The sequence below is a fragment of the Falco biarmicus genome, chromosome 1, assembly GCF_023638135.1.
Source record: "Falco biarmicus isolate bFalBia1 chromosome 1, bFalBia1.pri, whole genome shotgun sequence".
Lineage (NCBI taxonomy): Eukaryota > Metazoa > Chordata > Aves > Falconiformes > Falconidae > Falco > Falco biarmicus.
The window spans coordinates 31858013-31885722 of record NC_079288.1 but is presented as its reverse complement, the minus strand read 5'-3'; the positions used below and the strand labels follow the sequence as shown (position 1 = coordinate 31885722).

General features: G+C 47.1%; 4 protein-coding genes across 17 annotated transcripts in view; 3 read left to right on the top strand and 1 right to left on the bottom strand.

Annotated features, from left to right (window-relative positions):
- Positions 1-3014, top strand: part of CLIP1 (CAP-Gly domain containing linker protein 1) — an 81427-nt gene extending 78413 nt beyond the window's left edge. For 10 of the 12 annotated variants that reach the window (XM_056326216.1, XM_056326218.1, XM_056326232.1 and 7 more), the window contains 3 exons: positions 124-173; positions 1593-1717; positions 2409-3014. In XM_056326216.1, the coding sequence (XP_056182191.1) occupies positions 124-173; positions 1593-1717; positions 2409-2631 (398 nt within the window). In that variant the 3' untranslated portion in view covers positions 2632-3014. Of the gene's footprint in view, positions 1-123; positions 1016-1592; positions 1718-2408 lie in introns of those variants that run through there. The other 2 variants (XM_056326247.1, XR_008819772.1) reach the window with 2 other exon arrangements.
- Positions 3015-3554: 540 nt separating this feature from the next.
- Positions 3555-13681, top strand: VPS33A (VPS33A core subunit of CORVET and HOPS complexes). Of its 3 annotated transcripts, XM_056345726.1 has the most exons (13): positions 3555-3679; positions 3758-3823; positions 3897-4024; positions 4504-4693; positions 5526-5642; positions 6301-6475; positions 7168-7361; positions 9141-9267; positions 9451-9518; positions 10161-10298; positions 10680-10817; positions 10985-11153; positions 11716-13681. In XM_056345726.1, the coding sequence occupies exons 1-13, from the start codon at positions 3578-3580 to the stop codon at positions 11907-11909; spliced, it is 1806 nt and encodes a 601-aa protein (XP_056201701.1). In that variant the 5' UTR covers positions 3555-3577; the 3' UTR covers positions 11910-13681. The 3 variants fall into 3 exon arrangements, with proteins under 3 accessions (XP_056201701.1, XP_056201721.1, XP_056201711.1); XM_056345736.1 differs by lacking the exon at positions 3555-3679 and having other exon boundaries at positions 3759-3823; positions 3980-4024; XM_056345746.1 differs by lacking the exons at positions 9141-9267; positions 9451-9518; positions 10161-10298; ... (1 more) ...; positions 10985-11153; positions 11716-13681 and adding an exon at positions 8515-9134.
- Positions 13682-18314: 4633 nt separating this feature from the next.
- On the top strand, positions 18315-22660 carry DIABLO (diablo IAP-binding mitochondrial protein). Its single transcript, XM_056362420.1, has 6 exons — positions 18315-18401; positions 19333-19453; positions 19798-19929; positions 20641-20751; positions 20956-21052; positions 22010-22660. The coding sequence occupies exons 1-6, from the start codon at positions 18355-18357 to the stop codon at positions 22222-22224; spliced, it is 723 nt and encodes a 240-aa protein (XP_056218395.1). The 5' UTR covers positions 18315-18354; the 3' UTR covers positions 22225-22660.
- A 144-nt stretch (positions 22661-22804) lies between these two features.
- On the bottom strand, positions 22805-27278 carry B3GNT4 (UDP-GlcNAc:betaGal beta-1,3-N-acetylglucosaminyltransferase 4). The gene is made up of 2 exons (XM_056362408.1): positions 24430-27278; positions 22805-24295 (listed from the first exon to the last, which is right to left on the bottom strand). Exon 1 carries the CDS (start codon positions 27103-27105, stop codon positions 25996-25998), a length of 1110 nt encoding a protein of 369 aa, XP_056218383.1. The 5' UTR covers positions 27106-27278; the 3' UTR covers positions 22805-24295; positions 24430-25995.
- Between the last annotated feature and the right edge of the window lie 432 nt (positions 27279-27710).

Below are 27710 nucleotides of genomic sequence, written 5' to 3'. Positions count from 1 at the left end.
GAGTGATTAGAAGTAACGAGAATAAGATGTTTTGGAGACTAGAGACTGTTACATTATTTCAGTCTCTGCCTTAAGCCATTGTATGCCTCATATTATACCTTGTCTGTTTTTTTTTCTTTAAAGGTGACATTGCTGCTAATCTACTTCAAGATGAAATTGCAAAAGAGAAGCAGGTACTTGATCTGAGACATCAGCATGCTAAAACAGCGGTGTGTCTTGGCAGTGAAATATTTTTCAAAAAACAGTTTCTACAAGATTTTGTACGTCAGGATTATAATGGGCAGATTTATCTTGGAACCTTGTGCTTCTGAAAGGAAATCTTTATGACAGTAAATACTAAGAATCAAGTGATGAGTGATACTGGAGAAATAGTTCAGGTTATTGGAACATGAGAAGGCAAGCAGGGCAGCAGGGGTGGCAAGTTTTGACCTGCAGCCTGTTGGTGAGGTGCAGCCCAGCAGAGCACACGCAGGAGCTGCCCCTTGGTGTTCTTTCCAAAGGTTGCTTGGATGCGCACAAGGAGTAAGGCGTTGCCCACCTGTATCTGTGGTGCTTGCCATCTTGGGGCAGTGGGCTACCCGAGCTCCCCATGCTGCTTCTAAACTTCTGCTGTTGGAAATACTGATCTTTGCTCATTTTTAACTGCAGAACTTTACTCTGAGTGAAGGTTGGCAGCAGCAGAGCAAAGACATTGCTCATTTGTCACGTGCTTGGTAACAGGAAAAACATGTACCAAGCAGAATGATAATCATAATGAACATGAGAAGTGCGGCCTGTGACAACAAATGCCTGGGAAACACGGTTACAACAGAAGCACCTTCTGCTCATTATAAAGTCCCTGTTAGATCACTAATGTTGGTCATATTGATTAAAAAATATCCTTCCTAGTCTGTACAGAGGTCAGAAGTAGTGTAATTAACATACACTGACCACCAATCTCTTTTTCTGGTTGTTTTTTTTTTTGCATCCTTCAACTCACCTGCTGATGGCAACCCTTCCTTCCAATCAGCACGAGGTTTGTTCCACTTCTTGGCTTCCTTTATTTTATTCACTATGTTAATTTGCCAAGCATTACTTGATTACATTCAGCAGTGCTGCTGCAGTGCTGGCTTGCTGATCTCTGTGGTTCTCTAGCTTTCGGAGATGCCGATGGGTGTGCTGTGCTGTTCCAGTGCCCACTATCCTCTTTGGGATAGCTCTGAGAGTATCCACCAGAGCGGCAGGCTCAGGGGAACAGAGACGCTGTTCTGATCAGAACTACACAGCTGGATTTATGTTCAAAACATAACATTAGAAAAAGAACTTCATCGGTGGTGGGTTGGGACCCACTGATGTCTGTCAGACATGCTGGCTGGGCAGAAGGACGTAGCTCCCTGGGCAGAAATCCTGCTGGGTGTCTCAGGGGTCCTTTGGGAAGCTCCTGTCCCTTGTTCTATCAGTGTCCACAGGTGCTCTCTGTAATACAGCGACGCAGTGGTAAGAATTAATGCAGATCTGCGCATGTCAGTTTGAGGGTTATTCCTTTGTCGCTTGCTGTCTCTGAAGTGCAGTCCCAACCTGCTGACAACCGTCCTTGTTCTTGACTGTCACAGATCGACTTCCTGAATTCAGTGATAGTAGATCTGCAAAGGAGAAACGAAGAACTGAACTTGAAAATACAAAGAATGTGTGAAGCAGCCCTCAATGGCAATGAAGAGGAGATAAATAACTATGACAGGTATAAATCCTAAAGGAAGCCTCGGTTTGTGTTTTGGTGGTAGCAGTCAGTTGTTAGCTGCACAGTGCAACAGCCTGATTCCAGCTGTCAGGAAGGACAAACAGAACTTTCTCTTGAACTTAATGAGTGAACCAGCCTTGGGTTTAGGTCCGTGACTATGGTGTATCTGGTGGTGCAAAATGATTCTCTGTAGCTCGATCACAAGTGCTGAAGTATCGTAACATACAGGTGGTCAGTCTTGGTCAAGTCTGGCTCCTCCCAACCGAAGGAGAAGAGTCTGTGCTCCCAAGAGGCAGGTAGCTGCACTGGGATGGGGAGATCCAGTCCAGAGAAATAGAACTAAAACCAATTTGATACATTGTGACTTCATATCTCTCCTTTCAAGGGAAAAGAGAAACTAGTTTACATGTGGGGGTTTTTTTGACTGGTGTCTGCATTTGTGCAAATATTTACACAAACAAAGCAGTTTGGTAAATATTATAATGTAAGGGATTGTGGGGGTCCTGCAAAGTAGTCAAGATGTCAGAAAAACCTGAGAAGGGCTTTTATAATTATTTTTTGCTGTTGACCACTGTGGTGTTTCCTTGGTCTCAGTAATTACGAGACAACTTACAGTGCGGGGCAGGGAGGCAGGCCTTTCTCCTCTATGAAGAAGTGCCCTGCTTGACTTGTGCTGGTGCTGTTCTTGCAGTGAGGAAGAAAGCTTGTCAAAGAAGAAGCCTCGTCTCTTCTGTGACATCTGCGGCTGCTTTGATCTTCACGACACTGAAGACTGTCCGACCCAGGCACAGATGCTGGAGGAGCCACCCCACTCAGCTTACCATGGCAGCAGGAGAGAGGAACGCCCCTATTGCGATACCTGCGAGATGTTTGGGCACTGGACGGCCGACTGCAATGATGATGAGACCTTCTAATGCCACACGTGGCCAGGAGGACACTGTGTGCCCCGATTGGACAATTTATACCACCAGCACTTGTCTGTGCTGAATGTCAGGAAAAGGGACAACATTTCTTGGCCCCCTTGCTCCCATTCCCCTTGCCCATCCACTCCAGAATCAGTAAATTGATAAATATTTTGCTCCTCCACTAATAAATACCCTATCTCCTTTTAATAAACTGAAGTGAAATATAAATACATGATTTAACAAATGACTTTATGCTGTTTCTTCCCAGGTTCTGGGTTTGTCCCTACTCTTTAACAAGAAATGCCCCCATGCTGTTGTGTCTGTCGATGGAAAAAACATGTATAGGAATGAAGCAATATAGCTATATTAAAGCTTATTTAAATACCTTAAAATTATGCTGTTAATTTTCATATTTGCACTAAACCATTTTAAGGCTGAATTTGTACATTTAGATTTTTAAGCTTTTTTTTGACACTGGACTGGGTTGAAAAATATTTCATCCTTTATTTTAATTTCCTCGTTTGGTTGCGATTGATTTTGTTCAGCAAACATGAGCTCTGGGTTGTGGTTTGATGTCGGTGTGAAACGTGAACTCACAGGCAGGTAAGAAGGGGAGCTGCTGCGGGGGGTGGGGGCGGGGTAGAAACCCGGGTGTTGTGCATACCTAAAACTGTTTGTGGGACATCCCGGGTTTTTTTTCATTCTTTCCGCTTCTATATAGTGTGTGTGTATATATGCATATATATATTAAAGTTCTATTTTGGAAAAAAAAAAAAAAAGGTGTGTGTTCTTCCATGCGCTTGGGTCCCGTTGGGAATGTTGCCTTGTGGCTGCAGGGTAAGGAGATGGATTAACGGGGGGGGGGGGGGGGCGCTCAGGCCGCCAGGGGGCGCTGTGGCAGGGGGCGGGGTGGGCGGGGTCACGTGGCGGGGGTCACGTGAGACGGCGGGTGGTGATGGCGGCGCATCTCAGCTCGGGGCGCGTTAACCTGACGGCACTGCGCGAAGCGGGGCGCAGGGAGCTGCGCGAGTTCCTCGATAAGTGCGCGGGCTCCAAGGTGAGCGGCGGGGGCGAGGGGGGGCCCCGGGGGGGCGGCGGCGGGGCTCGGGCCTGACCCTTCTGCCCCTTCCCGCAGGCTATCGTGTGGGACGAGTCGCTGACCGGGCCCTTCGGGTTGATCGCGCAGTACTCGCTGCTGAAGGTGGGCGCGGCGGGGGGCGCTGGGGAAGGGGGGGGGCCGTCGTGTCCGGGCGCTGAGCGCCGTGTCCACCTAGGAACATGAGGTGGAGAAGATGTTCACGCTCAAGCCGGGCCGCCTGCCGCAGGCAGATGTCAAGAACATCATCTTCTTCGTCAGGCCCAAGCTGGAGCTGATGGACATCATCACGGACAACGTGCTCAGGTGTGCTCTGCCCCGGGGGTCTCCGTCCCCTGGGCCCCCACCGCAGAGAGGGGACAGGTCTGGCCTGGAAGTGCCACGTGGTTTGTCAGCACCGGTGGGCTGCAGTCAGGGTGGGAGATGCCTTGGGAAGGGGGGGGGGGTCACTTGAGGGCACACGCCTGTGTTCCTTCTAATTAGGTGGCACGAGTCATGCTTTGAGCAGCCCTCCTGTATGGAACTGCAGGGAAAACCTTCCTGCAGAACCGCAGGGAAACCGAGTCGCCTCGCCCTGGTGTCACAGCACCTGTCCTGTGGCTGTGAACACCCTGTGGCTGTGAAATTGGCTGGGCAAAACCCATTCTGAAATACAAAGTTGGTAATAACAACCAAGTGCAGCATTCCCATTTCATTGGAATTCAGTGCTCCCAGCCCACTGCCTGCACTGGTCACCCATGCAGCCCAGTTACCCTTTGCTGTGCTCCTGCCTGTGACTCTTCCAGGGAGGACAGAGGCCGTTCTCCCCAGAGGGACTTCCACATCCTCTTCGTGCCGCGCCGCAGCCTGCTGTGCGAGCAGTGGTTGAAGGAGCAGGGTGTGCTGGGGTCCTTCATCCACCGAGAGCAGTACAGCCTGGACTTGATACCCTTCGACGGAGACCTGCTCTCCATGGAGTCTGAGAGTGCGTTCAAGGTAAGCACTCGGCTCCTCTTCGAGGAGAAACACTCGGTGTTTTTGTTGTCAGCTGCTGGTGTTTGGAACAGAGGCTCTTGGAGGGTTTGTGGGTGCCCTGCGCAGCAGGGAAAGGCCCTGCAGAGCCGACGTGGCTTGATCCCAAGTGCTGAACTGAGCCTGAACTTCTCTGGCTGTTTTCTGACTAAATGCTGAAGGAAAACTGCACCAAGCTGCACCCCAGCTCCTCCAGCTCTAACTGCTGCTGTTATCTTCACAGATCGAGTATTCGTGAGGCTTAAAATATTTAGTCATTACAAAGAGCCAGCGCAGTTTGTTGCCGACACACAGCCAAAGAGCCGTGTACAATGGTTAATCCTGCACGCTAAGCTGTACTGAGTATTAACAGCTGGCACATACCAGCAGTGTATCCCCTTCTCAGAGTGCTGTGTCTGGGGACAGAAAGGTTTGAGAGCTGCTTTGGCCGTCTCTGCCTTATTAAATGTAGCCCAGAGGACGCATCAGGGCTTGCAGCTGCTTGTCGCAGCTACGATGAGGTGTTGTGTGCTCAGATTAGCCTAATTAGAGGGAGAGGCTTTCTACAGTCACTTTCTGGCTCTCTCACTTCTCCCCATCAAACTGGGAGTAGTGTGTGGAGTTAAAAAATATTAGTGGCTGGTCCGATCAAATGCTTTAATACAGCAGCAGCACAGATAAGGTGTGTATTTGCCAACAGCCGTAGTTGTTTCCCCAGCATATGTCTCCTCTGAACTGGTCACATGGACCACATTCTGCTGCGGAAGCAGCTGTGCCAAATCGACACCTCCCATTGGGAATCCTTCTTGGTTTTTAGGAATGTTACCTGGAGAGTGACCAGACGAGTCTGTACCATGCGGCAAAGGGGCTGATGACGCTGCAGGCTCTCTACGGAACCATCCCACAGATTTTTGGGAAGGGCGAGTGTGCCCGGGTGAGGCGAATGCTGTTGCTGAAAAAATGCATCTTGTTCTTTGTAACTGCCTTAAGGAGTGTTTGGTTAAATGCGCCTGTGGGTTTTTTGAATCCAGTCATGGACCCTTCTTGTCATACTAGAATTTCAGGGTCATGGCCATCAGGTCTTTGTCATCTCTGGCCAAAAGAATGAGCTTTGCTGTTCCATGAGGCTTCCTGTCAGGAGGATTTGTCTGATTTCATGTGCTTTTTGCTTATAGGTACACAGCCTTCGTGTTTTCAGCAGTTGTTCTTTCTGTGGAGTTTTAACACTTAGCTGCTCTGTTGGTAGCAGAAGGGCTGAATCAATTGGGAAATGCATAAACTACTGTTCATGCCTTAGATTTTTCATGTCTCCCTATAACTCACCCTTTTCTCTCTGATTAACCTACAGTTTAATTGGTACCTTTTGTAATGAGGGAGCAGTTTGAGATGAACCCAGTGCTTTGGGCACAGTCACTGCCTTGCTAAACTGCAGAGAGCAGCAGAAAAGGACTTTTTCTTTGCCTCATTCTGCTGCCATCTGTCAGCCCATTTGTACCTCTTGCCATTCTCTTCCTTCACACATTATGCAGCCCATACTTGCAGGTGCACGTACTTGTAGGCACCATAACCAGACCAATGTGATTTATTTTCAGCACGTGGCTAACATGATGATCAGGATGAAGCGTGAGTTCCCTGGAAGCCAGAACTCGATATTTCCCGTCTTTGATACGCTCTTGTTGCTGGACCGCAATGTTGATCTGCTGACGCCATTAGCTACGCAGCTGACGTATGAAGGGCTGATAGATGAAATCTATGGAATTCAGAACAGTGAGTACTGCTGGGTAAGGGGGAGCTCTCTGGCATGCTGGAGCAGGTTGCAGTGTGTCAGGTGGGTTTTTGCTTCACTAAATGACTGATGTGGGAGCCGGTCACCTGAACTTAGTGCAGGGATGGTCCAGTCCCAAGACCAGCTCTGGCTCTCTTTTTGCCTAGAATAGGGAGCGGAGTACAGTGCATGCTTTTTGAATGGGTGTAGTTTGGATGTCAGCCGGGTGCAGACACAGTGACACAGAACATACGGTGTGGGAGTAGAACTGTTAGTGTGTGCTTTCACCCTCCAGCCTGGCTGGCTCGTGTGCCGCGCCGAGGGGATGGGAACAGTTTGTGAAAGGCTATTCAGAGTTTTCTCCTGCTCTTCAGCAGGTAGTAAGGAAAACTCCAGAGAGGCATTTATGGATTTTAATCCTTCCTGCTGTACTGAAGACTGGCCGGAATCCTGTCTCCAAACCTCTTTGAAAGCAGGGTGGCTAACACTGGGGTTCTGATCACGTATGTTTGTATAGGTCCCTGGGTGAGTACGAGGAGACTCTCCTTAACTAACACATACTGAGTTGTCTGGGCATTTGTATTTGCTTTGCTGCTCAGAATTGTTTCCAGCTCAAGGGACACGTTTCCACAGCCTGCTTAACTTCTGGTGGTGAAGTTCCAGTACTTATAAGGACTATTTCTCTGCATTTCAGCTTATGTGAAACTCCCTCCTGAGAAGTTTGCCCCAAAGAAGCAGGGCGAGGGTGGGAAGGATCTCCCCACAGAACCCAAGAAGCTCCAGCTGAACTCTGCTGAAGAGCTGTATGCTGAAATCCGAGACAAGAACTTCAATGCTGTGGGGTCAGTGCTGAGCAAGAAAGCCAAGATCATCTCAGCAGCCTTTGAGGTGAGGCCCATATCCAACTGTGCATCCCTTGGGCATTCTTGCCATCAGTTAAGTCGCAGTCTGCATTCAGCCGGGCTGTTGTGACTGGCAGCTCGAGCTGTTGCCATGGAGTAATCCCCTAGACAGAAAAACCAGGTAGTCTTCAGAAGCCACTCCAGTCTGTTCCCCTGCTCTGGGATGAGATTAGCTCCACTTTCACTGTTCTGAGTAGGTGTTGGTCAAATCTCCTCTTAAGAATCCTGTAGTACTACAGATCCTCTCTTTGCTTCTCCCCACACCTCTGTTGCGGAGGTTTTCCTATCCGCACTGTTAAAAGCTTGGCTCGGAGCTAGCCTAACCACATTTCTGCTGTGTGAGCCTGTAGTTCCCATAATGGGAATAACTTTCTTCAGTCTGCAGAACAGTCAAGTGCTGTTTCCCTCTGCAAGAGGCCAAAGGTTAATTTTAGCTACTGATCAATTCCACTTTGTCGCTATTGTTACCTGTGAGCTAGGTTCCAGGGTCTTTTTCCCTTTGTATTCACTGAGGATGCAGAGAAAAGGCTGTAAGAACTGAAACTGCAAAGTGTACGTTCACAGAGTATAACTGGCGTAAAAAACAACAGGAAAGTGAAAAAGACAGTTGTCTTACAGGAGGTTTGAGCTGTAAATTCATGCTCATGTGTCACCTTAGACAAAGCTGGAGAGTGTTGCGGGGTATGTTTGTGGTTTTGTTTGAAAACATCCTGTTGATTCATAAAGAGAGATCCCATGTCTCTGCTTTCACACTTCATGGTGATTCTCAAGAGAACTCGTCACATTGATTGTATTTCCTTCGTTTTTTCTTTGCCTCTTCACTGGTGCCACATTTAAGAGGAGGTAGCAGTACCTTAACCAAAATACTGTGTGCTCAGCCTCATCTCCTAGTACATATCTATTACTGCAATATTAGTGCTGAAAGTGCTAAAGATGGATTATTCATACTGGTTGTTAAAGGAAAGAAAAAAAAAGGAAATCTAAGAAATTGTCAGAGATAATAGGTGATAATGAAACAGCAGCGGATTGGCAGCAGACGCCTTATTAAATTGCAGGTTTCATCATTAATTATCACTCTCCTGCCAGCACTTGCCCATTTAAATCCTTCACATGAGTCAAATTATTATTTTTATTCCAAGTTACAGCAAGAGGCAAGTAGCGCAAATGAAATACAGACCTCTGGACTGCTCTGAAAGCTGGAGTCCGCATTATGCTTCATCAGATCCTTGCTCAAAACCTGGGCCGTTGTTACAGCCAGGTACAGTGAATGGCAGCATTCTGCTTGCGAGGGACGCAGGCCCCACCAGCCCAGTTCCTCAGCACCTTTCACTACTGCTTTGAAGGGAAGCGTCCCCCGTCTCTGACTGCGTTTGCCTTGAGCTCTGTGTTTACTGGCAGCTGGCAAAGTAATTCATCTTTGCATGGAAAAGGTAATTTTGCTGGTAGGGAAACGGAGGAGCAGATCATGATGGCTGAAGTCAGACAAAGGTGGAGAAAAGCAATTGGCAATACTGGTACAATGGAAAAAAACCCAGTCTAATGATCCTGTTCTATTACATCCTGCCTCTTCTAATGATCAAAGTGCTGTTGCAGGTAATGCTGTGACTTTAGCATAAGCATTTGAAGTCTTTTGCCTAAAAGGTTGCATATCTCTAATGGTATCTGCTGTTGCAGTGAGTACAGCAAAAAACTTTCTCACAACAAAATAATCAGGTTGGTGTTATTCATCTGAGCAGGACCTAACCTAAGCAACGGATTTCTTTAGGAAAGACACCACGCGAAAACCGTTGGAGAGATTAAGCAGTTTGTCTCACAGTTGCCACACATGCAGGCAGCAAGAAGTTCTCTAGCAAACCACACCTCCATTGCAGAGCTCATCAAAGATATCACCAGTGAGTACGTGTTCAATAGGCTGACTAATTTAAATACAGCAAGATGCAAGACAGCTGGATGGACATCATTCAGCTTGGCAAAAATTGGCTTTGCTCCATCCGGTGCATCTCTGCTGAAATGTTAAATGTAGAAAAATGTAGCTGTCAGTTGCTATTGTATTGATTTTCATTCTTTTCCCAAAGCATCTGAAGATTTCTTTGATAATTTAACAGTGGAACAAGAGTTCATGTCTGGAATAGACACAGACAAGGTAAGTAGATAATGACAATTAGTGACTCTCATGTCTTCAAAAAAAACTCCAGCATATTTCTCTGGGGTTTTTTCCATTTGTTTGTTTTTTTGAGAGAGAGAGAGGAAACATCTCATATAGGTGATGTCTGTCTCCTTCCAGTGTCAAGGCTGTGAATTCTCACAAGTCTCCTTGCACATCTGCAGTATTATTCCAGTGATGCTGAAATCACTGGATTGTAGTGATCACTGAATTCAGGTCACTGAATGTACTGGGAGGTGGTGGTGTACTGTGTGCTTTGCTGGGCTCCGGTTACCTCTCATTGTCCGTATACAGCTGGGATGTTTTGACTGGTACAGGGGCACTATGTGCTGGGAGGGATCAGTGAAAGACTGAACACCATTCATCAGAATTTTTTCAGTGCTTCAGACAAAGTTTAGGTACTGGCTGTGGAACCCACATGCTTTAGAAAAACGCTGGGTGGAACCAGTGCTGGATCACTGTCTTACAGGTGGTCTTGAGCTGCCTGGAGAGCAGCTGCACCCTCTTTCTTGCTGTGTTGGAGATACTAGGCAAAACTAGATCTTTCTTTCCAGGTCTTCTAGACATTTTAACAGGTCTTTAAATAACAGCTTATGTTGTTTTGTTGGGTTTTTTTAATAGGTTAACAATTACATTGAAGACTGCATAGCTCAAAAACATCCATTAATCAAGATCTTACGTCTCGTTTGCTTGCAATCTGTATGCAATAGTGGACTGAAGCAGAAGGTTCTGGACCATTACAAAAGAGAGATCCTCCAGGTGGGGCTGTAACTTTAGGATCAACAGATTTCTGAGAAAATTCACATTAAATCCTCAGCTCTACAACACTTGCATTCTAGACAGACATATCTTATACATGGGTAGTGTTGCCTTCCAGTATGTACAGTTGGAGCGCTGGGGCTTCTGCTTAGGCTGTTAGCAATGACTTAGGTGCATATATATGATTTACAACATGTAGATACAGAGAGGTTTATATCAGTTCACTTTTACTATTGTGATTTAAACCCCAAATAGATCTTAACCAAAAAAGTTTTTTAAACTAGCATCTTTGCCTTTTTCTTTTTCTTTTTCTTTTTTTTTTTTTTAACACTGATCATGGATTATTGACATGGTATTAAAGGTGAATTCTTCCTATTGCAGACTTATGGCTATGAACATGTATTGACCTTAAACAACTTAGAAAAGGCTGGACTCCTGAAACCTCAGACAAGTGGTAGGAATAACTACCCAACGATCAGAAAAACCCTGCGCTTATGGATGGATGATGTTAACGAACAGGTAAACAGGGGCCTCAGCAGTGAACATTACATCTAACAATACAGAATTATGTGCAGCAGGAAAACCTTTTTGTTTTGGTTTGGTTGTTTTTTTAAAAATTTCTCTGGTGCTGTTTTGCAGCATGAAGTAGCACTCACCTGCTGATTACATTCTGCTCTCTCCTGCAGAACCCAAACGATATTTCCTATGTGTACAGTGGCTATGCTCCACTGAGCGTACGCCTGGCACAGCTACTGGCTCGGCCAGGGTGGCGGAGCATAGAGGAGGTGTTAAAGATGCTGCCAGGTCCCCATTTTGAAGAGAGACAGCAGTTACCTACTGGCCTTCAGAAAAAGCGTAAGTATTGCTTTGTTTTCCCATTCTTTAAAAGGAGATGCATCTCTGTTAGGCTGGAATGAGGCAAACTGAAACGAGGGCTGGAAGAGTCCAGCATCTTTCTTATCTTCCTGTCCTACTGCAGTAGGAGATCTACCTAACCCATTTTTACAGAGAGCTTTCTGGCCTCTTTAAAAACATCCAGTCACATATTCAGCCTTCCATTAATGGACAGTACCACGTGCACTGTGGAGTTGTACATTTGTTTAACTTTTCATCAGGGTACTAAAATAAACCCTAACCTTCCACTGTGATTTTATTAAGTAACACTTTAGAAAGAAGGTCAGCATCACGCTCCTAGCATTAAGCCTGGGAAGGCACAAGCACTTGCTGCAAAGAGACGCCACAGCTGGGAGTAGAGTCTGCATTTCTGGGCCCCAGTCTGGAATTCCACCCAGTAGGTTTCTCCTCTAATTCAGCTGCTATCTTTAGTTTAGTTTTAGGACATTTTGAGTTTGACTGACAGGGATGGGAGGTGTACAAATGAAACTAAAACAACCTGTAAACTTCTCTGAATGCACAGGTCAACACGGTGAGAACCGAGTCACTCTGGTGTTCTTCCTGGGAGGTGTAACGTATGCAGAAATTGCTGCACTGCGATTTCTGTCCCAGATGGAAGATGGAGGCACAGAATATGTCATTGCCACTACAAAACTCATCAATGGAACAAGCTGGATTAAATCCTTGATGGAAAAACTGGAGCCTGCCCCTTTCTAGGGTTTGTGGCGAGAGACAGTGAAAGTGAGAGGCCCTGTGCGATGTCTTCTGGCATGGCTGCTTGAACGTCAGCAAAATATGACAGTGAAAGAAGCTCTCCCAAGACCAGCTCATCATGCAATTACCCTCATCCCTCTCTGCACTTGTTCTGACTGTGGAATTTCCTAGTAGACAAGCAGTTCTGAAAGGCACTAAAAACGAAATACACAGTGGAAGAAAGAGAGATCCCTGCTCGTGGTCTGAAATGGCAAATGAGCGCTGTGGGAGTGGGGGTTTGCCCTGGTCCTTCTATTTGCAAATTGCTTCTTTTCTTTCTCTCAGTTTCATTTTAGTGGGAGATGTGATTACTTCTTTTCACCCTCCTCAGGTGCTGAGGAGGCAGGATGTTTTCTGTTCCTGATTTCATACCAGTGTTCCCAGTCTGTCTGTCTCTCTGGTGCCTGATACATTCCATCAATGCACTGGATCTGTTTCTGTCAGAGATCTGTACCCAGGGTTCAGTTTCCTGCTCATCTTTCTGATGAAAACCAACGAATCTGTGCTTCCCCCAGCTCCAGCACATTCACATCAACAGACAGCAGCAAGGGCCAGGCCACAGTAGCTAAATTTTTTCACATCCTTGGCGTCTGATTGTACAACGGAAAGAGAATTGCTGTGAAGGGGAAGAAGTAACTTTTTTAGGTTTAGAAACTTTGTGGCTCTCAGGCATCTAGAATAATGCACTGGCAGGTGCTGTACTCCAACAAGCTCTCTGTTACAGTTAGTTACCTGTAGGCCACACAAGTCCGCTGTCCTGTGTGCTCTGGCCAAGGCATTCATTGGGTTTCCTGCAGCAACAGCTAAACCTTAAACTATCCACATGCATGTCAACAGCAGTGACTACTAATACAACCAAATGCATCCAGAGTGTGAGGGAGACAGTTGAACCTTTAAATTCAATCACTCTCTCAAGGGATTGGTGTGAGGTGGCTTGTTTGTCCTAGGTACACCCACCTGACTCTGGAAGGCTACTCCAGAGTATGAATTACATCAGTGTGTCAAGAGCTTGTGTTGGAAGACACACACAAACACTCCCCGCGTGAGACTCAGGCCAAAAATAGCTAGGTCAGTGACCTAGTAAACAGTGGGTTTGAAACAGACACTTTTTTCACCCCCCTGTTCAGTTTATAAATTGTACTTGCTGCCACAAGCTGTTGTAGAGCTCAGACTTAGAAAATGGAATTTTCCATGGTCTTTATAGCTGGGTCTTTGGTGTTGCTGAGCCAGTGTGTGCAAGAGGCAGCTTCTGGCTCCAAAAGACTCAGCCTTGCTAAGTGCCAAAGGCTGGGAAGGCAGACCAGGGCTCATGGCTTGTGCCTGTGCTGCTACACCTCAGCCCCTTGCCTGCTCACTGTCACTATACCCACATGCTTCAACAGCAACCACTGGGGACTCTGTTTCACACTGCATTTCACTCTTAAGAACAACTTAAAACCCACCCCACACCTTAAATCACTCTCTTTGCAAACATTTCTGATCTTAGTTATCCTGCATTATGCATAATATGTCCCAAAAAACCTTTCATTTTTCCAAGCAGTTATGACTGTGGGTTCAGTCTCTTGGTTTTTTGCCAGGTTGAGTTCTGCCAAATCGGCCCCTTCACAGAGCCCCTCTGTCTGTTTAACTTCAGGTTACTTATTAGAATAAAGCAAAATTGTATTTGATCTTTGATTGAACGTGTTTGCTCACACTCTCTTTCTCTGGAATACAAAAATAAATAAAATAAACCCCTACATTGTGGTAGCTGTATCCTTCTCCCCATGCCCCAGGATAACTGAATTACAAGTTGAAACTATTTTTCTAACATCTGGATGTTTTTTCTTTAGGCTTATGCACTAATTGCATTCTGTTCTGCCACTTAACATACTACATCAGAAATACTTACAGGATTTCCTGACTTCTAAAGAAAAGTACATTTTTAATGATTGGAGACCAGGTGGGTGGGCAACTTGTCTATTTGTCTTACAAAAACAAAACATGCTGCAGCTTTGACAGTGATGCAAGGAGCAAACGTGGATTGCCTTGCTCTGCATTATTTCCACAGTTCCACTGTGAAGTAGGCAATTTCACAGAATTTAAAAAGAAAATGGAAGTAGCACTGGATCAAAAATTAGATGTTACTGTGCAGAGAAAAATAAGAAATAATGTGATTCAGCACAATCCTTAGGGAGTGCCCTTGGCTTGGCCTTGAGGGTCTTTGTATTATTGCAATTTCCAGATACATTTTTTTTAATCTTAAAATTTGAACTAATCACAAGGAAGTTAATAGCACTGATCAGGCTAGTTTGTGAACTCAGGTTATGGCCTGTAAAAACTACACCACAAATGAATAAAGGAAACTATGCAAAGAATCAGTTCAACAGCTTGCTTACTCTTTCACTTGGACCAGCAAATTTCTGTGGGTTTTAGTTACACTAGAGGCAAAACTTATTTTGAAAATACTTTTTGCTGTATACTTAGGCAAACTCTGATTGATCAACAATGCAGTGTATTTTTTGGCAGACCGCAGCCTGCACCAGCAGCAAGCTAAAGCCATGTGGACCCTCAGCAAAGTCTCTTCCTGGAACTATCCAACACCAACAACAAAAAATAAAAGCCATCTTGACGTTGATCGATTCTCTGGAGGAGCAATTACTACTTAACGGGCTTCCTGAGCAGCTTGATTATGTTCTGCTTCTGTCTAAGGCCTTGCTGACCATGTGGGTAATAATTTGATAACAAGAGAGCCTAATTAAATTAAGGGGCCATTTTCTACATCATAATATCTTTGTAGGTAAGAGATTTGATTTGCAGTACATACTATTCCTCCTCTCTGCTGTCTGCATTTGTCTGATTTACAAGCAAAAAAAGAAAACATTGCCTAACCTCCACCCCAAAGGACTTTCACTTTTCATATAGCATTATCAGAAAGCAGTTTTGCTAAAAATAAACATATAGCTTACCTCTCTCCACCCCACCCCCTTGCTGCAGAAGGAGTTACAGTGCTCACTCACTAAAAGGTATGGATGACTTCTTGGATGTGCAAGGGTGTAGCTAGAGCAGTGAACTAGTGACAGTGCACCAACTAGACTATCTTCAGTGCTCACTCTCTTCTGATAAAAAAGAGCCAGCACAGTTCCATCCTGTAATGTGCCACCGATCTGGGACGATGCCCAGCTGTATGTGAGCACCCTCCTCCCCAAGTGGCCCACAGAAGCACAGGGTTCTCAGAGAATGAGCAAGAGGCACAAAAGCCTTCCAGATAACTGCAGAATAAGAAGTGTAAGATGGCACAACTCTTTGTTAGAGGAACCCCCCCCACATTTAAACAAATGCAGGTTTTGACCTGGTAACGTTAAGCCACGGTGCTTAAACTCATGAAATACTGTTGACAAAAGCGCTCTGGGAAAGGGGAGCTATTTGGCATGCTCTGTACTGCCGTGCAGCACAGAGCGCAAAGGCGCTATGTCATACAATAACTGGTCCTGACCACACCTAGTGCATTAGTCCTCATGTGGGCTGCAAACACAACCTCATTACTCCTGGCTCTCAGACGAGCAGATCAGAAGGGGATCAAACTACAGCACAAACCATTTAGGAGCCAGAAATTCAAGGGACAGCTGCAGAACAAAACTAGAGAGAAATAGGAACTTTACAAAGTAGAGCCCATCATCTACCTAGGTAAGCAGTTTATTTCTTTATTAACATCTTTTTAGATAACAAGAAATCATGTAAAGCCTATAAATAGAAAACTTCAATGCTTTGAACAACTGGGAAACCATGGCTCGTTTTAAAATGCAATAGTTTCTGTAACGTATACATGTGCCTAAGCTCAGAATTAAATGACTGAACTCTTTAATAAGACCAAAAAGTGAACTCTTTATCACAAGAGCTCTTTATATTCCAAGTAGCAAGATGGGAATTCAGTTTACTTTAGCTGGCTTTAGACTGTTTAGAAAATAAATAATCCTTCTAAGTTAGCTTTATCATAAGTCTGGTTTAAAATTCCTTTTATGTGCTTGACCAAGAGTGTAGCTATTTTTGATCAGGCACAGTTATGATCAAAATCAAAAAAACATGTAAATTGGAAAGGTAATAGAATGTTTAGACAGGTCTTCACAGCTTTAACTCTAAGGAACCAACAACTTCTGTGAAATAGTTCAGATTTTATATTAAACTAACAAATGAGCAATCGCTTCTAACACGATGTGCAAGTATAACTTTAAAATACAGCTAGAAGATGAATTCTAAAGCATCTTATACCGTGTCTCCCATTTAAAGGTTATTTTTAATGTGAGATATAAATATTTGCCTGTGCAAACTTGTATTTAAGCTCCACTTTTCGTCATTCTTAAACAAATGGCTCTGTTTGTGCCAGTATCTCCATTAGATGCAATTATATCATTAAATATTAATGGTGGCTTCCTTGGAGAAATTGACCACTTTGATCAGAACACAGTGTTGGTAATGCACCATCAGCGACTGCTCTGAACGTGAAGCTTCCTGGATGCACAAACACTGACACAGGGGGAAAGATACCAGGAGCCAGCTGGGCTCTGTAAGGGCTTCTGGCCTGTACTGACACAGCCATGTCCACTGCCTGTGTGTCTGTATTTTAATTTGCTTAGTTACCAGTCCTAATTTGGAGACTTTGATCAGCTGCTGGACTCCTTTCCAACACTGTGCAGCTCAGCAACCCCGGACAGGACTCTGAGCAAGCACATACAAGTCCAAAGTGATGCTAACAACCTTCTTAGAAGGACAGGTGGCCATTAACCTTCCTGAACACAGCCATTTCTCCCCACAGCAGGGCCACCCTGTCGGCTCTGCAGTTTCCTTGCTCGGAAAGACTTATCCTGTCCCTTTGCTTACAGAGCGGGGAGTAGCAGGGCAGCAGCCAGCCCCAGAGACCCTACCTGCTGCAGTGCCGGGGAGAACCATGCCGGACTCCTTCGCCGTCCACTTTCTCAAGGTGCTGAAGGAGCTGCTGGCCTTCGTGCTGTTCAGTTACACCGTGCTGGTCGGGGCGCTGCTGCTCGCCGGCTGGACCACGTACTTCTTGGTGCTTAAATGAGAGCTCCCCTTCTGCCGCTGCTGCCACAGGCAACTGGCTCCACCATGCAGCTCGTCCTGCGCGTCTGCTGGGCACACAGAATGGCGGTCCCTTCCTCCTGCGCCAACTCTGCAAGCGTTTTGTTTCGTTACTGTCTAATCACAATCTTATTTTCTTATGTACGAATAAAGATTTAAAAAAAAAAAAATCTGCACACCTGCATACATGCACTTTACTAGTCTTTCTGCCTCTTGCAGATTCTTTGTGTCTCCTAGACACTTGCCCCTGTTCCCAGAAATATTTAAAACCCTCTCAGCAGTTTTCTCCTGAGATTCTCACCCCACACCCCACTTTGAGAGCATGGCAGTCTGCCGAGCACAGCGGAAGGATGCAACACAATTCAAACATGACCAACATCTCAAATAAACAAGTCCTGCCTTGTTCAGCTCTGCCTTATTAAAGGTGTGAAGGCAGAGATACAGAAATTACTTGTCATTTTTTCAGAAGTCCTGAAAAGAGACATTTCAAACCAGCACGTTTCCCTTTTCCTACAGTTTTATGAGGGAACACCAACACCACATTACCTACAGGGCTATTACCTGGCACTCTCAAGTGTGCAACACTTTTCAACAAATGCTCAAAACACGGAGTTAGCCAAAATATGTGCCTGTGATACAGCACTGCCTCAGTAAAAGTAAACAGCGCTGAGTAAACTGATTCTCACAGAGAACAGACAGGAATTTCTGCTATAGATAAAAAGACTTAATTAACGAGGGCCTTTCATGTGAAACTATACAGGAAACCTTTGCTGGAGAAGCTGGGGATTATCACTAGTGCGGGACTAGCCAAACCCAGAGCAGCATCATATCCTCTTGAAAAACAAAGAATTAAACCGGGGTGGGGCGCAGGACCTGTGGGAGGCATGTCAGCACACCCTCAGCCCACTGCCCGGCTGATGCCCTGAGACAGAGCTGAGGGCCACGCTCTGCTGAGCCGGGCTGGCCTGCCGGGTGCCTCCCAGCAGGGCACACTGAGGAGCGGGCCAAGCACGGCCCGAGCTGAGAGCTCCCAACACCACTCCCGCCTCCAAGACCCATCAAGGCGTGTCCCCAGGCACCGCCGACACCTGCAGCCACCGGGGCGGCGGAGCAGCCGACCCCAGGGCGGAGGAGCCGCCACCACCCGCCCGCCACCTCAGGCTGCCGCCGCCCTCACAGCGCCCCTCCCGTCCTCGGCCAACGGCCGCCCGCGCGCCCCGCCGCACGTGCCCACACCCTGCGCATGCGCCGCGCCGGGAAATCAGCCCCGCCCGCTCCGAACTCCCGCTGTCCCCGGCGCGCTGACGTCACGTCCGGCGCACCGCCCTGTCCCAAGATGGCGGCGGGCAGCCGGTGGCTCCGGAGCTGCTGTTCCTTCCTCAGGTACCGCGGTGGCCCCCGCCGCTCCAGGGCCCGAGGGCGCGGCGGAGCGGGGGCGGTGCAGGCGTTCAGGCAAACACCCGGGTGGCCGTTACCGGGCTGGTGCGGGCCGGGCGCGGCCGACAGGGCTGTAGTCAGGCCCCCGCCTCGGCTCCGGGCCGCTGAGGGCCTTTGCGGCTCCGTGCCCGTGCCTTCTGCCCGCTGTAATCGAGCCAGCCACGGCTGGAGCGGCAGCCTGTGCCACCGAAATGGCCGTAACGTACCTCCTCCGCCTCCAGATGCCACGGTGGGATAGCACGAGCAGTAGGAGTTGTGATACACATACAGCGCTTGCCACTGGTGCTCAGTAGTTTCAAAGTACAGAAGAAGGAAAAGTGACTCGTTATTTTCAGAAAATTGCTGTACAAGACAAAAGTTCTCATGACTGGGTGCTGCTGTTCTTCTGCTCGAGTGTTTCAGTGACAGGCCCTGGGCCCATGGGCACTTACACAACTTTGCATGTAAATAAAACTGGCTGCAGGAGGCCCTAAGTGTCGCTGGGTCACAGCAGGTTATTACTGGTCCTGCTGCTCACCTGCATGTACCACACAGCACTTTTAAGCATGCTTTTTAATTTGTTTTTCATTATCATTAAATATTAACAGTATGATAGTACCAGATACATTTCCGCTCTCAAAGGATTAATAACCCGCTATGTTTGTTTTCTTCTCTTGCACTTAAGTAATAGAATTTTAAACAAACTTAATGTTTAATAAGCTTATATATAATAATAAGTTTAAACTTACTAATTCACTATTACACATCTTTATTACAGAAGCCTGGTAGAGATGAGGTCACCTAGAGCAGCTTCTAGGTGTTCTTTTCCTCTTTCATACCCATTTCCTACCATACACTGGTTATTTCTTGCACTTAACTTTGCTTCTTGCATTTCCAGACAAAGCTTCCCTGTTCTGGCCAGGATTCCTAGGCGCTGCCTCTCAGGCATGAATGGACGATGGCACCAAATGGCAGGCATGGGGCTGGGAGTGGCGTTGTGTGCAGTCCCAGTCGTGGAGGTAATATATCCGAAGTGAGAGACATGTAGCAAACAGTTTAATATTCAAAACCACCTGCTTAGCATTTTACAAACGGGTACTCGCCCTCAGAACTGCATTCCTTCCTGGCGATCCCAGGTGTTTAAGTCTGTTGTTAAAGTTGTTAAGGAAAAGAAATGAGAAAGACAATGTCTACCTTTAATAACACCTTGCAAAAAACAGCTGCCTTGTTTTACACTGGCAAAATAGCAGGGAGAATTAGACTGTCCAACCTTGTAGCTAACCCTGGTGCTCTTAGTTATTTGTTACTAATAACACTCATATGAAAGTCAGTGAAAAGCTCATGCAAATGTCTTGTCTTTCAGAAACAGAACTCAGTTTCTCTCAGTAATGATGCCTTGATTAAAAGAGCAGTTTCCTTGGTAACAGACAGTACTTCTACACTCCTCTCTCAAACAACGTATGCATTGATTGAAGCATTGACAGAGTATACAAAGGTAAACTGAGAGATTACGCACTTTGCTAGCAAGTCAGTACTGGCAATACTAAATTATCTGGCACTAACTACACCTGTTAAACCGTACTTAAAATGGACTTCAGTTTTTTATGAATTTTAATAAAAGAGGTGTGGGGGGTTGGAGATGTCAGTTCCCTAGGAAACAGTGGGATAGGGCTCACTGTTCTACTGTACCAAACACAGAAGTTATTTTTAGCGGTGTTAGGCTGTTGCTTTGAGCTTGAACTTAAGCTGAAACGACCCATGTCTCAGAATTGGGGCTAAAGAAACTTGTAACCGTTACTGGATACCTGCATACTAAGTAGGATACACCACCTGTATTCTTCGGTATTTTATTTACCTTCTGTGCCCATTTCTAAGGCCATGAATTTGAGTTTCATCAGAAGAATTCAGTGAGCCATATTTAAGTCTGAATCAAGAAGATATTGCTGTAATTTTATAAATAAGTGCCAATTTGAGTAAAGTATTTGCATTCCAGTTTACTTCCTTATTAGTATGGCAAGTATATAAAGAGATGCTGTCCACAGCACTGCTGTGGGCAGGCAGCAAACACTGTCAGTGCCTCCAAAATTGCAGTGAACTGGAGAACAAAGCATCTTTGGAACCATTCAGCAATTTTGCTAATTAACACTGAGACAACATCAGAGATACACAGATTGTCATGTAACTGTGTGAAATGATTCCTTTGCAGGCAGTTTATACACTGGTGTCTCTCTACAAGCAATATGCAAATCTTCTTGGGAAAATGAATTCAGACGAGGTGGATGCAGTCTGGCAGGTGGTAATAGGAGCCAGAGTTGATGTAAGCAATCAAGATGATATTATTTTTTTTTTACAAATTTTTTTTTACAAACAATTTTTTAAATTACAATTCAGACAGCAATCTGTCTCTTAAAACTCTGCTCAGAAAGTTCTCACCTCACTTGCTCACCTTTTCACAAAGGCACTGTTTGGAAAAGCATTCAGATACTGTTACATCTAGTTAAGTAATAACTTTGACTCCTAGATGACGACAAAACAGCAGGAATACCTAAGGCTGGAATCCAGCTGGATGACAGCGTTACGTCTTTCAGAAATGGCAGCAGAAGCTGCATATCAATCAGGTAAGCACAAGCAGAAATACCAAGAATTTCTTTCCCCTAGAATTTAGGCAGTATTTGTTGAATGAGAATGAAGTAGAGAGAGACAGAATATATATTCGTGTACCAACTTACAACTAGTGCCTGGGTTTTAGAGAAGCTGAGAACTTGCATTCTTTTACTGGCTACAGGTCCAGTAGAAGCGTTCCGAGAACTAGGCCTGGAAACTTCACATGCAGTTTAGATCAAGACCAACCAAAACAGGTTTGAGGGAAGCGTTTAGTCCTTTTTAAATGCAACATTCAAACCCAGTTCTAGGAGCCACAGAAATAAGGCTATCTAGGGGGTCTAGCAGGTCTTTCTAGTTGGATTCACTTTTATTAAAAGAGTGAGACTATTTTCACTTTCATGCAGGAAAGATACTAATTTTGGTCTTTTCTCACAGTATACACACTTTCACAGAAAGTGCAGAGACTTGGTAACTCTGAGTTATGGCAGCTGACTTCAGTAAAGTTATTGGAGGGGAGAAGGGGAGGAAAGCAATGAGAGTACACAGGGACACTCTCTAAGTGCCTGAAAAAGACACAGAATCAGGAGGAGCATGAGAGGAGAAAGCGTTCACAGTTCAGCAGTGGCACAGCTATTCCTGTGGCTGGTATGTGTCAAGACAGGCCAAGGACTAAAAGTTTCTGGCACACGATGGCTAGGCTTAGTTCTCAAACCCACTGGCACAAGCTGATTGCCCTGGTCAGACGCTGGCTGTAACCCAGTTGGGTGGGAAGAATTCAAGGTGGCAAAAAAATGTCCAAGTAGGCATAATGTTTAAGGGAAATGAACTGTAAATGCATTTAGCATTAATACCATCCAAGAGCCATCAAAATACTTAGCAAAGCAGGTGATAATTAATAGACAGTTGCTTCCTTAATTGAAAGTTTGCTGAGTGCTCCTCTAACCCACTGTATTTAAATTATTACATTTCAGGTGCAGACCAAGCCTCCGTGACAGCCCGCAGCCACATTCAGCTAGTGAAATCGCAGGTGCAAGAAGTGCGACAGCTCTCCCAGAAAGCAGAGACCAAATTAGCTGAAGCTCAAACAGAAGAGCTCATAAAAGCTCAAGGAGAGGAATCTTCATTGCCACAGGGTATTTTAGGAAGTACAGAGGCAGGTGAGGACCCTTATCTTCGGGAGGACTGAAAGGAACTTAAGAGTCACGATAGAATATGTGACAGTCAATCACAAACTGAAGGTCCCAAACTTTTAAGTGTGGGATAGTGGGAAACTGCTGAAATAAGCCTATGATTCCATTCCCCCCCCCCCCCAACAGGATTGCTTTACAAATCAATTCCAAGTATCTGAAAGGCCTTTATCTTGTTTGTAACTTGTTTGTAATACTTATGGATTCAATTACTGAAATGTTCAACTATGCAAATGTGAAAATTGCTATCAAGGATAGCTTGTTCTTCATCGTCTCTCTGCTGGGAGGGTCCTACGGATTGTTTGATAGTTTGTGAGCGCTCTCTGAGAGGCTAACTAGGTATCAGCCGAAGAAATATTTAAAAGTAATTATTTTTAAAGCTGTGAAGTAAATGACGTCTGTTAGGAGATACCTTCATTAAATTGTGCAAAAGCATCTCGTTGCAAGTTATGCTCATTTGGGTAAGACATTAAGCGCTGTTTTCTGTTTGAACTTAGAAGTTTGTAACGGAGCTGAGTGACAGCTGCATCAAATTTGCAATCAAGAGAAGATCTCAGCTGTAAAGCTAAGAACTTTCTGTGGAGTGACCCAGGTTCTTAGTGGAGTTCTGCAGTTCAGTACAGCCACCTCTTTCACCCAAAAGTCACCACTAAATATGCATGTGCTTTCCCCAGGAAGCAAAGGGAGATTTGATTTTCAAGATACTGTGGTTATAAACAAAGTCGTTGTGGCAACTGCTGTGTACTTCTTTATAAAGCAGTGAGCAAAAGCAAGCGTTACATATTTGAATGCTGTTCAACATGAGCTTCAGGAAAATAATTTCAAGTCTCTTTTTGCAAGCTTAATGTGAAATTTGTAGTATTAGCTGTATAGACAATATAAACTTAAGCTGAGGTTGCTTTCTAGAGCAGTCTTTGTAGAATCCTTTGTAGAATAGTATCCACTAGAACTTTATCACTGCTGGTTTGAGTCAGATAATCCCCATTCGTCAGGTTTTGTAAGAAAACACGCATTAATCATACATTTTTCACAACAAATGAGCATGTGATGCGCTACACGTGTGTCGAGGTTGCTGTTACTAAATTGAGCTGTGCTGGACTAAGAATTTTTTCAGCTGTAGCATAAGCCTTCCTGTCTATTGAACAAATGCAAATCTGAGCTGCACAGCACTGTACACTTATAGATTAAGTAGAAAAGGAATTAGTAAACCACCATTTCTTGCTCCTGCTCCTCACTGGGTGCTGCTGTATCTGAGGTGGAAGGCACAGCTCACAGGAAGATGCCAGTGCCTGCTGTGCCAGTATGCAGGAGGTCCCAAACACAGCTTTGGGCTGGAGCATTAGGAAAAAAAGCCACTATGAGAGGATTATTTACAGCAGTGGCACAGCCACGCCTTCACAAGCCAAATGCAACTTCAGGTCAACCTCTAACCACAACTGCTCTAATTTGCTACGTGCTGCAGTTTCAAGAAAGTCTGCCAAGCCACTGACCCAAATGCACGTACAGGTTGTGTTCCTTGCAGGATGCCACAATAACTCTCTTCAGATGCTTGCATGGCAGAGATACAGCTTAAGGCAGACAAGCACTGCTACAGGAGCCTGCAAAGCAACGCGTTCTCCCTGTCAGAACCTGCTCCCAGCCACCTTGTTGCCCCGCTTGTTTCACTGCTCTTACTTCCCAAGACACAGGCTGTACCCACACACATCGAACCTTCAGCTGTGACGGGCCAGCTAGTAAGTTCAGTCAAAATGGGAGTGAGGAGCGTGAGGAGCTCCATATCACCTCTATAATGGGATGGAAAAAGAGTCCCACACCTTTACTGGGAAGTGAGAGTTGCCTGTTGGGGGTTAGCCCATACACCTAAGCCCACAACAGACATGACATCACACTCTACATTATGTTACTGAGTTGGCATTTGGAATCATCTAGTGGATCAGAAAAATGCTGCCACAGCAGTTCACAGGGTACCGCAGTACACGCTCTGTCCAGCCTCTTCTCTGGAACAAGCAGTGGTGCCCAGGAGCTAGGTTTTGCTGCTGATACTCGGCCTTGTTTACAAAGCCAGCACATCTGAAACGACATGTAGATAATTTCTCAGGTACAGCTAGTACACCTAATTAATCCTTGTTAGGGCTGCAGTGAGAAGACACGGCAGCAGCTTGTACAAGACTGCACTGAGGATGGACACACACACACAGGCTTACCTCTTGCAAGAGCAATTTTTTCAAACGCCTACTCACATCTGGCACAGAAACTGCTTGCATGAGAGTGGTAACTCCTGCTGTAAGAGTCTGGGTCACACCGTGGGGCTAAGCTACCACTACAGCGGGTGTTATAGAAAGCCAAGGCAGCAAGTACCGCCAGGAGTCCCGCAGCCTGACACCACCCCACTGGAAGGCAGCCAGCCTGCCCTGACAGCTCATCACACCTCTGGTCTCAGGATCTCCTCAGTCTCTCTGCCTGCAGTACAGGCAAGGACCACCTGGAAGCATTTCCCAGGCAACTCTGAAAGCTCCAGCTCACAGCTGGTGGGCAGTGAACGCTGCGCTGCTGGCACTACACACAGCAATGGCAACAGCACAGCACAAAATGTGCCAACTTCCGTAATCACAGACTTCCTCTCTACCCCACTGCCTTTTTCTAAAATTTCCAGGCTGCTTCCCACTCACACACAGCACAGCAGCTCCTGACCTAGCAGCAAAACACCCCGAAGCTGAAAAGCTTCACAGAAGTATCACTGAATCTGAAGTTTCATATTTGATCTCTTTCCTCAAACGGGCGACTCCAGGACACTCCTAGATTGTTTCTGTATCAATGCATCTTGCCTGGACAGGGGCAGAGAACGGCAGCTGCCCACAGGAAAGGAAGTGGCAAGTATCCATTTCCACATAACCTTATCCTCTTTAATATCAATGACTCCTTGACATACATACCCAGCACCAGCTCTCGGCCTTCTCTGGCTTTTAGTGCTCTTAGCTTTCAGGAGACCCAAGAATACTCCTGTGGAAACACTTTTCAAAACTGTATTTTATTGATATCCAACATTACAACAACCCAAACACCTCCCCACACCACATGAAAAGCTACAGCCACTCTAACCACCATTGTAATTATTCAAGACATATTGCCCCTCTCAAACCCAATCAGAAAGTATTTGTGCAAAAGCTTCCAGTGCAAGTAAACCTGTAATAAGCTTCTGTAAAATCCAAAGGGCTTGAGTCAGAGCCCAGACCCTTGGATCATCGTGCTGTGTTAAGGCAATGTATTTTTGAGGCTTTTTCTTCCCCACTCCACTCCCTTTCTCCTGCTGTCCGGTAGGACCTGTGGGATTGCTGGAACAGCGAAGTTGCACTGCTGTGGACCCAGCAGCACACACTGGGCTTTCCTCCACCCCTGCCAGTAATTTCGTGCTCTGTCACTCATAAGTCATCATTAGCCTTCCTACACGAGGCTGAATTCAGCCGCCCCTGTGTTGCAGAGCCCACAGAGCTTCACTCACATCCCTGCGGCAGCTCTAACTTCCCCCTGGCCCCAGTCAGGCTGGGAGGAACCGAGCCCAGCCCCACACCACATCTCACCAAGCCACCGGCCCCATCCCCACCCCAGGGCAATTCAACTGTGTCAGTAACTCACCGACAGAAAAAAAGACTTGCTGCAACACAAACCCCTATGGCTCAAGTACTGTTAGTAGAGGACACATTTCTACCACAACCTGATTTTTTAGTTTCAGTACCCTGTATCTGTCACCAGTCACAATCCCGCCGTGCTCATCAGTAGCTTCTTTTCCAGCCCCTTCTGTAGCTGTGCGTTACTGACACTGCACACCGAATGCTGTCATCCTTCACCAGCGTCCACATGATCCACATCTCCGTTGGGTTTAGTCTGTGCACAACCATCAGCTCTTTGTACAAGCAGGGATCGAAAGGATTGAAAGGTCTCTGGATCCCAAAAGTCTTAAAGCCAGCGTGGTTCTTTGGGGTCACTGCCATCTTCGCCAGACACATTCCCACAAAGACATCATCTATCGGGAAGAGCTCCATGTCCTCAGCGGTGCTCTGGAGGCGGCACACCGTCTCTCTCGACATCACGTAGCCCCCTCCACCCGCGTAGAGAGGATAGAAGGGGGCTCTGTACATGGGCTCTGGAATAAAGTATTTGACCTTGGTGTTCCTGATGGGCCGGGCGTTGGGGATCACATCCCCAACAAAGAGATCCCGTTTGGGATCCAGTTCTTGGAGGAATTCAACAATGTTGTAAGTGTTGACAAAGACATCGTCATCACCCTTCAGCACAAACCGGGCGTGCGGGCAATCCTCCACGAACCAGCGGAGGAAATGCAGCTCCTTGAGGGTCAAGTTGAAGAAGTTGTCCACAAAATCCCATTGCAAGATGTCATCGAACTCCCGGCTCTCGTAAGCCAGCAGCTGCTGGAGGGGCTGTACCTGGGGTTTGGCCTCCGAGCGCCCCAGGAGGAAGAGGAGCCTGACGCTCCTGCCGCCGACGGAGCCCCCCTTCCCCCACGTGTTCCTGATGGCCACCCGCCGGTCCACGTTGATGGGGGATGACTTGATGGCCAGCAAGAGGAACATCTCCCGGCTACACCGGGAAGGCTTCAGCAGGACCGAGAAGTTCCGGCAGTGCTTGTAGGTTAAGAAGAGCCGGTGAAGCTCCGGGAGGGCGAGCGAGGCGTTGGCGAGAGTCAGGTTGGGCGAACACCGGCTGGGTTCAGCGCTGCCCATCGCCGCCGCCCGGGCTCGGCCCCCGGTCCCCGCCGCCCCCCGCGGCGCTGCCGGCTTCGCCTCCTGCTTCATGTAGAGCAGCGCGGCCAGCAGCGCGGCCCAGCCGGTGCAGAGGGCCAGGCCCCTGAGGCGCCGGTACATGGCGGCACCGGGACACCGACCGTGGCCGCCGCAGCCCCGCGACCCGCCCCGGCATCCGCCGCCGCCACCCACCGGCCCCGGCCCGCGGCTCCCCCCGCCGGCCCCGGGCGCTGCGGCCGCTCCGCAGCCCCCGCCCCTGCGCCCCGCGGTGCCACCGGCGCACACCCCCGCCCCGGCCGGCACAGCCGCCGCTTGGACTTACCGGGAGGCGCTGCCGCCCCCGCGCCGCCGCCTAGCACCGCCCCGGGCCGGGCCGCCCCGCCCCGCCCCTCCCCGCCCCTGCCGGGGCCTCGCCCCGCGCCCCGGCACCGGGCACCGGCACTGGGCATACACACAGCGCCCCGGCACCGTGCTGCACCGCATCGCGCACCGGCACCGGGCATCCGCACCGGGTCCCGCGCCGCCGGGCACTGCACCCTGCACGTTGCACAGCCAAGCCTGCACCGCGCACAGGAGCACCCCACCTTGCACACCCCGGACTGCAACACTGCACAGCCCACCCTGCACAGCCCACTTTGCACACCCCACCCTGCACGCTGCACACCCCATGTTGCACGCTGCAACATTGCTCACCCCACACTGCACATCTGACGTTGCACACCCCT